The sequence below is a fragment of the Myotis lucifugus genome, unplaced genomic scaffold, assembly GCF_000147115.1.
Source record: "Myotis lucifugus unplaced genomic scaffold, Myoluc2.0 scaffold_1780, whole genome shotgun sequence".
NCBI lineage: Eukaryota > Metazoa > Chordata > Mammalia > Chiroptera > Vespertilionidae > Myotis > Myotis lucifugus.
The window spans coordinates 1-9,725 of record NW_005872828.1 but is presented as its reverse complement, the minus strand read 5'-3'; the positions used below and the strand labels follow the sequence as shown (position 1 = coordinate 9,725).

At 49.9% G+C, this 9,725-nt stretch overlaps 1 protein-coding gene across 1 annotated transcript in view; it reads right to left on the bottom strand.

Moving 5' to 3' along the window:
* The window catches only part of RCN3 (reticulocalbin 3), a gene marked incomplete at its 5' end in the record, with an annotated part of 11,468 nt that extends 1,765 nt beyond the window's left edge, over positions 1-9,703 (bottom strand). The window contains 3 exons of the mRNA XM_023748756.1: positions 2,463-2,520; positions 4,758-4,853; positions 9,500-9,703. Coding sequence (XP_023604524.1) covers positions 2,463-2,520; positions 4,758-4,853; positions 9,500-9,703 — 358 coding nt within the window. The remainder of the gene's footprint in view (positions 1-2,462; positions 2,521-4,757; positions 4,854-9,499) is intronic.
* Positions 9,704-9,725: the final 22 nt, after the last annotated feature.

The following is a 9,725-nucleotide window of genomic DNA, read 5'->3' as shown; positions in this document are numbered from 1 at the left end:
CCCCGTTTACAAGTGACCATTATGCTACACGTGAAATGGACTTGGTCGACCAGTTAGTTTATTGATCGACTGAACGATCAACTGATCAGACTGAGATCCAGGTGACATGCTGGGTGCACTGTGTGGCTCGGAGCCCAGCACACAGTAGGTCTCCACATGAAGGAGGGCGAGTGAGCGAGTGTCTGGCGGGGTAACAGGGGCTGCTCCAAAGCTCACCGCACCCTGAGCACCTCCCCAGAGGTTGTTGGAGCCTCTCTTTTATTTATTTTGAAGGATAGTTTATTGGTTTTTAGAGAGAGAGGGAAAGAAACACCCATTGACTGCCTCCTGCATGCCCCCACCGGGGACCAAGCCCAAAACCCGGGCAGGTGCCCTGACCCGGAATGGAGCTGGCCGCCCTTTGGTGCCTGGGATGCTGCCCAAATTGATATATTTTTTATATATATATATTTTTTTTATTGATTTTTTACAGAGAGGAAAGGAGAGAGATAGAGAGTCAGAAACATCGATGAGAGAGAAACATCGATCAGCTGCCTCCTGCACACCCGCTACTGGGGATGTGCCCGCAACCAAGGTACATGCCCTTGACCGGAATTGAACCTGGGACCTTTCAGTCCGCAGGCCGATGCTCTATCCACTGAGCCAAACCGGTTTCGGCCAAACTGATATTTTAAGATATTAATTCATTGCTCTGGCCGGGTTGGCTCAGTGGATAGAGCGTCGGCCTGCGGACTGAAGGGTCCCGGGTTCAATTCCGGTCAAGGATTAAGTTTTTTGGTGGGGTTGATCCCCAGCCCTGGTTGGGGCGCCTGGGGAAGGCAACCAATTGAGGGGTCTCTCTTACATCGATGTTTCTCTCTCTGTCATTTCCCCTCCCTTCCACTCACTCTAAAAAAAATCAATGGAAAAATATCCTTAAAGGATTAAAAAAATAATAATTTAAAAAAAGATAGCAATTTATCGTTACACTTTTGGGTGTAATAAGAGATCTTTTGTTTCAATTATTTGGAAATGTTTGCAAAACTCCTGGTGCCCGGGGCCGCCTTGGAGCAAGTTCTCCACAGAGGAGTCCCCGGACATCGCAGCCGACAGCCTTACGAACCCGCACCCGACAAAGCCCGATATTGGCCCCATGTCCCCTCCCCTGGGGCCAGGCCAGGGGCAGCCAGCACGGAGCTGCTTCCTTTTTCTCTTTAATGGTCCCAAGTCAGCGGTTCTCAACCTTCCTGATGCCGCGACCCTTTAATACAGTTCCTCATGTTGTGGTGACCCCCAACCATAAAATTATGTTCGTTGCTACTTCATCACTGTCATGTTGCTACTGTTATGAATCGTCATGTAAATATCTGATCTGCAGGATGTCTTTTCATTGTGACAAATTGAACATAATCAAAGCATAGTGATTAATCACAAAAACAATTATGTCATTATCTATGTGTTTTCCGATGGTCTTAGGCGACCCCTGTGAAAGGGTCGTTCGATCCCCAAAGGGGTTGCGACCCACAGGTTGAGAACCGCTGTCCTAAGTGATCATTCCTTTTTTTTTTTTCTTAATTGATTTCAGAGAGGAAGGGAGAGGGAGAGGGAGAGATAGGAACATCAATGAAGAGACTCATTGATCGGCTGCCTCCTGCACGCCCCCTACTGGGGATGGAGCCGGGACCCGGGCATGTGCCCTGACAGGGAATCGAACTGTCACCCCCTGGTTCATGGGTCGATGCTCAACCACTGAGCCACACCGGCCGGGCCTACGTGACCATTCCCTATAGGAAATGGCAGTGGTAGGCGGGAGTTGTGTGTGTGTGTTCCCATTGCGGGGTAAAAAGCTGACAACATAAAACTCACCATTCCTGACATTCACCATGTCATGCAACCTCCATCCAGAACCTTGTCATCCAGCACCCCAAAAGGACACCCCTTTCCCATTAAGCAGTAACTCCCAGGACCCCCTCCCTCCAGCCCCCGACAACCCCTTAACCTACTTTCTTTTTCAATGGATTTTCCTGTTCTGGACACTTCGTATGAATGGAGTCGTTCAATATTGTGGCCTTTCTCTTGGCACGAGATTTTCAAACACCAGCACTTCATTCCTTTTTACGGCCAACAAATACCTGATTGCCTAGGTCAGTGATGGCGAACCTTCTGAGCTCGGCGTGCCAGCATTTTGAAAAACCCTAACTTAACTCTGGTGCCGTGTCACATATGGAAATGTTTTGATATTTGCAACCATAGTAAAACAAAGACTTATATTTTTGATATTTATTTTATATATATTTAAATGCCATTTAACAAAGAAAAATCAACCAAAAAAATGAGTTCGCGTGTCACCTCTGACACGCGTGTCATAGGTTCGCGATCACTGGGCTAGATCTACTCCCTTTGTCTGTCCCTTCATCCATTGATGGGCATTTGTGTTGACTACACGTGGTCCTATGTGGGGGTGCTCCATTACCCCCACTTACAAATGAGGAAACGGAGGCTCAGAGAGGGTGAGGGACTTGTGAACGAACAGTCACATGGCTGGGAGGCGGCAGGTGACCAGGCAGGTGGCTCTAGAACCTGTACCCTTAAGCACAGGGCACCCCCACCTCTCCTGACACCCCGCCGTCTGGGTCAGGACCCCCACTTCCCCCCGCAGTCCGCCTCCTTCACACCCTTCCCCACACCACTCAACAGGACGAAATTGCATTTTTGGGGGGATCCTGGGGTTCTGCCCATGTCTCTGCCCCCGGAGCCCCACAGGGACCCTATGGTGTGGGTGTCAGGACAGAACCCTGGGTCTGCTCGCCTGGACTCCAGTCCTGTTCCACCCGAGGAGCAGGCGGCCTCCGTGAGGATTTTCCCATCTGTGCCTCCGCTTCCTTATCTGTAAAGCAGGGCTGCCGTGGGGATTAAATAAATTTACAAGACGTTAACCACAGTCACCACAGACTGTGGCAGCTACTGTTATGATTCAACTGTGATGCTCGAGTTCTTTCTTGCAAAAAAAAAAAAAAAGGTTTCTCTCTTCCTCTCTCTCTAAATCCATCGTAAAAATCTGTTTAAATTATGCTTACACAAAAATGTGCCTTCCTGCCTGCTGTTTGTTCCATAAAAATATTTTATAGAAAAATGTGTTCAACCTTTGAGCAATTCCGCCCTGGCCAGTGTGCTCAGTGGTTAGAGCACCGGCCCATGCATCCAAGGGTCGGGTTCCATCCCAGCCCCTCCCCAGCCCCACTGGGGCGTGTGCAGGAGGCAACCAATGGATGTGTCTCTCTGACATTGATGTTCTCTCTCTCTCTCTCCCCCTCCCTCCTTCCCAACCACTCTCTCTAAAAAAAATCAATGGAGTCAGGCCAGTGAGGCTCAGTGGTAGAGCTCCGACCCAGGAACCAAGAGGTCTCCAGTTGATTCCCAGACAGGTACATGCCCAGGTTGCGGGCTCGATACCCAATAGGGGGCATGCAGAAGGCAGATTAAAAAAACATTTTTTTTTTTAATTTAAAAATCACTGAGTTTGGCTCAGTGGATAGAGTGTTGGCCTAGAGCAGTGGTTGGCAAACTCATTAGTCCACAGAGCCAAATATCAACAGTACAACGATTGACCTTTCTTTTGAGAGCCAAATTTTTTAAACTTAAACTATATAGGTAGGTACCTTGTTATTAACTTAATTAGGGTCCTCCTAAGGCTTAGGAAGAGCCACACTCAAGGGGCCAAAGAGCCGCATGTGGCTCGAGAGCCGCAGTTTGCCGACCACTGGCCTAGAGTGTTGGCCTGTGGACTGCAGGGTCGTAGGTTCGACTCCCGTCAACGACACAGGCCCGGGGTTAGGTCTGATCAAGCAATTGAATCGATGCCCCTCCCCCGGGACCTGGCTTTCCAGGCCATTTCACTGCGGACATTCCCTTTGCTGAGACCACATTTCACTTGTGGTGACCACATTCCATGACCTCCCCTCCGGGTCTGCACCGAGAAGTCTCCGCCCAGAAAAAGGCACCAAAAGTCCTTTAAAAGCTGCCGGCTCCCGTCACTGGGGGCTGGAGCCATCCAGGCTCAGACGCCTGGTGTGCGGATGATGGAATAAATTCGTGATCCCTCACCACCCTGGCCGCGTGCGTTCCTCCTTCGGGGACCTAACCCCGGGTTGTGGGCTCAATCCCTAGTGGTGGTGGGGGTGGGGGAGACGTGCAGGAGGCAGCCAATCAATGGTTCTCTCTCATCATTGATGTTTCCATCTCTCTCTCCCTCCCCCTTCCTCTCTGAAATCAACAAAAATCTATTTTAAAAATCAATGGAAAAATACCGTCGGGTGAGGATTAACAACAACAGGAAAACTTAACAATTCCATACTTAACAGCTTTCCCCTTAACTAATTTCTTTGCCCCCGGACAGCAAGGACGGAGGCAGGTCCTATCCCAAGCAAACGCAGCCCGGGCCCCGTTCCTGTAGAAACTCCGGACCCTGCCAGGAAGGCACCTACTGTGTGACAGTCTCTGCTGCATCCTCGGCCACTAACACGCAGTGTGTCCTGGTCCTGGCCCCCAGTAGGTGCTTGGTAATGTGTTCCTTGGTCTGGCATACAGAGGGTATTCCATAAATGTTTCCCGGGCCTCGCCCATAGTAGGCATTTGATAAGGATTTGCTGGGGGAGGGGACTGGCACATAGTAGGCACTCAACAAATGTTTGGTGGCGGAATGAACCCAAGCAGCGCCCCTGCCTCTGTTCTCTTAATGGAGATCATGCATTGGGCTGCCCCCCGGGCTAGGAGGGGACAAGCGTCCTCAGGGACAGACTCGGGCCCCACTCACCGATATACTCGTCCACTTGGATGTAGCCATCTTTGTTCTTGTCCAGGTCCTCCAGGGTTTCCTGGGGGAGAAAGAGGCATTAGGGCTGGACCCCTGGGGTCAGGAGGTGAGGTTCTCTCAGGGGATCTCATTGGGGGTGGCTCGGGGGGGCCAGGCCTTGGAGCAGAGCAGTCTCGACAGGGCATTACTGTCCCCAAGGGCATGCGGGAAATTCGGGGGCTTTCTGGGGTGCCACGATAATGCAGGCCCCACCTGCACTTAGTGGGGAGGGGGGGGGGGCGGGACCCAGGTGTCCTGATGCACAGGTTGGTCCACACAAGAGCGATTTTGCATCCCTAACTTTCTCATGCCCCAGCCCACACTCTCCAAGGGCAGAGGCCTCTTTCCCTTTAAAAGGCGGAGTCTTGTCCTGGCTGGTTTGGCTCAGTGGATAGAGCCTCAGACTGAGGACTAAAGGGTCCCAGGTTCGATTCCAGTCAAGGGCACATGCCCAGGTTGCGGGCTTGATCCCCAGTTGGGGGTGTGCAGGAAGCAGCCGATCAATGATTCTCTCTCATCATTGATGTTTCTCTCTCTCTCTCTCTCTCCCTCTCCCTTCCTATCTGAAATCAATAAAAATATATTTAAAAATAAATAAATAAATAATTTTTAAAAAAGGCAGAGCCTAGACCAGTGATGGCGAACCTAGGACACGCGAACTCATTTTTTTGGTTGATTTTTCTTTGTTAAATGGCATTTAAATCTATAAAATAAATATCAAAAATATGTCTATGCCCTGGTTGGTTTGGCTCAGTGGATGGAGCGTTGGCCTGTGGACTGAAGGGTCCCAGGTTCGATTCCAGTCAAGGGCATGTACCTCGGTTGCGGGCACATCCCCAGTGGCGGGTGTGCACGAGGCAGCTGATTGATGTTTCTCTCTCATTGATGTTTCTAACTCTCTATCTCTCTCCCTTTCTCTCTGTAAAAAATCAATAAAAAAAATATATTCAAAAATATGTCTTTGTTTTACTATGGTTGCAAATATCAAAAAATTTCTGTATGTGACACGGCACCAGAGTTAAGTTAGGGTTTTTCAAAATGCTGACACGCTGAGCTCAAAAGGTTCGCCATCACTTGGTGTACTTTTTTTATATATATATATTTTATTGATTTTTTACAGAGAGGAAGGGAGAGGGATAGAGAGCCAGAAACATCGATGAGAGAAACATCGATCAGCTGCCTCCCGCACACCCCCCAATGGGGATGCGCCCGCAACCACGGTACATGCCCTTGACCGGAATCGAACCTGGGACCCCTCAGTCCGCAGACCGACACTCTATCCACTGAGCCAAACCGGCCAGGGCAGCTGGTGTACTCTTTGACACACTTTCCAAACCTCTGCTCTCAGCTTTTTTTCCCTTCACTTCTTGAGCAAACAGCTTCCGTTCCTCATTTTTGCATTCACACTCACTCCCTGACACTCCAGCCTGTCCTCTAGCAAAGGCGAGCTCCAACGTTTGAGGGTTGACAGATGAAACACAGGATTCTCAGTTACATTCGACTTTCCCGGAACAACAAACCATTGTTCGGTATAAGTCTGTCCCGCACAATATTTGGGATCTGCTTGGAGAACAGGATGCTGAGTTACTTCACTTTCAGATATATCTTTTTTTTTTTCTGGTAAACTTATGTTCCAAATAGTATGTGAGATACACGTATACCAATCCCAAATACCGTGTGGGCTATACTTACACTAAAAATTTTATTAATTTTGTAATAAATTCAGGTGTAATTGAGTGCCCTGTGTTATTTGCTAAATCTGACAACTCTAAAACACATGCTGAGGTTCTTGCTGGTTATTATAAGTGGCTTTCCTTTAGTTCCTCTTTTATAGTACAATTTGGGCCAATAGTCATGTTTTGAAATCTACACATGGGGAGGTTACGCTCACCGTCCGCGGATGTGAGTGAGGACTGCAGGGTTTAGACTAGGGCTTGGCAAACTTTTTCCATAAAGGGCCAGATCCTATATAACAGTGGTCGGCAAACTCATTAGTCAACAGAGCCAAATATCAACAGTACAACGATTGAAATTTCTTTTGAGAGCCGAATTTTTTCAACTTAAACTATATAGGTAGGTACATTGTTATTAACTTCATTAGGGTACTCCTAAGCTGGCCTTTGCTAAAAACGTCCTCAATCTGATTGAGGTACGTTCGCTGAGGTCGACCCCTTCCAACCCTCCCATCCACACTCGTCTTGTGTACTTGTTTCGTCTATCTCCTTTCCGAAAACCGACTTCTGCGCATGGGCCACGAAGTTTCAACCGCACTGTACGCGCACGCCCGCACGTGGTATTTTGTGGAAGAGCCACACTCAAGGGGCCAAAGAGCCGCATGTGGCTCGAGAGCCGCGGTTTGCCGACCACTGCTATATAATAAAAGGCTAATATGCAAATTGTCTGAACGGCGGAAAGACTGGTCACGATGACACACACTGACCACCCGGGGGCAGATGCTCAATGCAGGAGCTGCCCCCGGGTGGTCAGTGAGCTCCCACAGGGGGAGCACCGCTCAGCCAGAAGCCGGGCTCATGGCTGGCAGTGCAGCTGCGGTGGTTGGAGCTTCTCCTGCCTTCACCTCCACGGCAGCGCTAAGGATGTCCAACTGACGGCTTAGGCCTGCTCCCTGGGCCTAATCTGTCAGTAGGACATCCTCCGAGGGCTCCTGGACTGCGAGGGCGCAGGTCAGGCTGAGGGACCGCCCGCCCCAGTGCACGGATTTCGTGCACTGGGCCTCTAGTAGTAAATATTTTTGGCTTTGCCTGCTGTACAGTCTCTGTTGAACTGACTCAACTTTGCAGTTGGGCATGTGTAAGCAAATGGGCGTGGCTGTGTTACAATAAAACGTTACTTGCAAAAACACTCTGTGGGCTGGATTTGGCTACAGGTTCTAGTTCACTGGACATGGGTTCTAGTTTGCGGACCCCTGGTTGAGGCCATGGATTCAAGGGTCTAGGTTCAAATCCAGGCTGTGCCACTTCTCATCTGGGGGATCCTGGGAGAGTCACCTCTTTGTACCTAGATATCCTTATCTGCAAAACAAAGGTGACAGGCCACCACCATAGGGCTGCCACGGACAATTAAGTTGAGGTAATGGGGCTTGTCCGGCCCATATGGCTCAGTGGTCGAGCATCGGCCTATGGACCTGGAGATCATGGTTCAATTCCGGTCAGGGCACATGCCCGGGTTGTGGGCTCGATCCCAGTGTGGGGCGTGCAGGAGGCAACCGATCAATGATTCTCTCTTTCTCTCCCTCTCCCTTCCTCTCTGGAATCAATAAAAAAATATCTAAAAATGAAAAATAAATAAATTGAGGCAATGTGCCCTAGCTGGTGTTGCTCAGTGATTAGAGGAGTGATGGCGAACCTATGACACGCGTGTCAGAGGTGACACGAGAACTCATTTTTTTGGTTGATTTTTCTTTGTTAAATGGCATTTAAATATATAAAATAAATATCAAAAATATAAGTTTTGTTTTACTGTGGTTGCAAATATCAAAACATTTCTATATGTGACACAGCACCAGAATTAAGTTAGAGTTTTTCAAAATGCTGACACGCTGAGCTCAAAAGGTTCGCCATCACTGGATTAGAGAATCGGCCTGCACACAGAAGGGTCGCAGGTTCAATTCCCGGTCAAGGGCAGGTACCTGGGTTGCAGGTGTGATCCTTGGCCCCAGACAGGGTGCTTGCGGGAGGCAACCGATCCATGTGTCTCACATCAGTGTTTCTCTCTCTTTCTCTCTTTCTCTCTGCCCCTTCCCACTCTCTCTAAAAATCAATGGAAAAAATATCCTTGGGTGAAGATGAACAAAAAATGAATAAAAATAAATTGAGGTAATGCAGGTAAAGGTGTTAGAAGGGTGCCTGGCACACAGAACATGCTCAGTCAGGGTTTGTTAGATAAATCTTAACTCGGGGAGAATAAGGAGGTGTCACACTAAAAGAGGGACATTGGGCTTGCAGGCTGGGGCATGTAAGGAGTTAATGCCAGCTCTCCTCTCTGATCCCCAGGGTCCAGCGATCCTGACTCTGTAACTATTGACACGTGTGTCTAAAACCACTTAAGGAGCATTTATCCCAGGGCCCTACAGGCATGAACTCACCTAGTCCCTATTACCACCCTAGATAGGGACCGTTATCAGCACCATCACTTTACAGATAAGGAAGTTCAGGGCCAGAGAGGTTAAACAACTTGCCCCAGGTCACACAGCCAGGACAGCAGGGCTGGGACTGGAAACCAGGCCTCTGGCCTCAGGGCACTGGACCCTGACAGCTTTGCCACAGACCCTCAAAGAAGCATGGCCATGGAGACATGAGAAAGGGGTTACCCCTGGGAACGGGCCTGCGGGCGACAGGCTAGGGACATGGGAGAAAAGCAGATTGTTCACCTTTTTTTTGCATCTTTTGGGCGTTTAACCACCTCAATATGTTACCTATTTGAGAGATACACACAATTACACTTTTAAAGTAGTTTGTGCAGCGTTAGGCGCGGCAGGAGTGGGTACAGATCCTGTCACTAATGGTGACACCGGGGGGTCAGGGTGGGATGGGAGATGTCACCCCTCCACTGACCGGCCCTTGTGGCCTGGGTTTCCCGGCGAAGGTGCCAGGGGGACCAGGGGACCGGAACTCCCGAGGGAAGCGCTGGCAGGCCGGCCTCACTCACAGCCACCACGATGTCCCGCATGTGAGGGAACTCCTCCGGGTGCAGGAAGGCTGTCAGCTCCTCCCGGGTGGCCATCGAGTCCCCGTCCTGGTCCGCCACCCGGAAACGCCGCTCGTCGCGCGCCAGCATCTTCTTGTAGGTCTCTGCGTCCTCCACGTCGTGGAATTCCTCACCTGGGGAAGGAGGAGTGGCTGAGCTGTGCTTTCAAGGAGGTACCAGGTGCGCT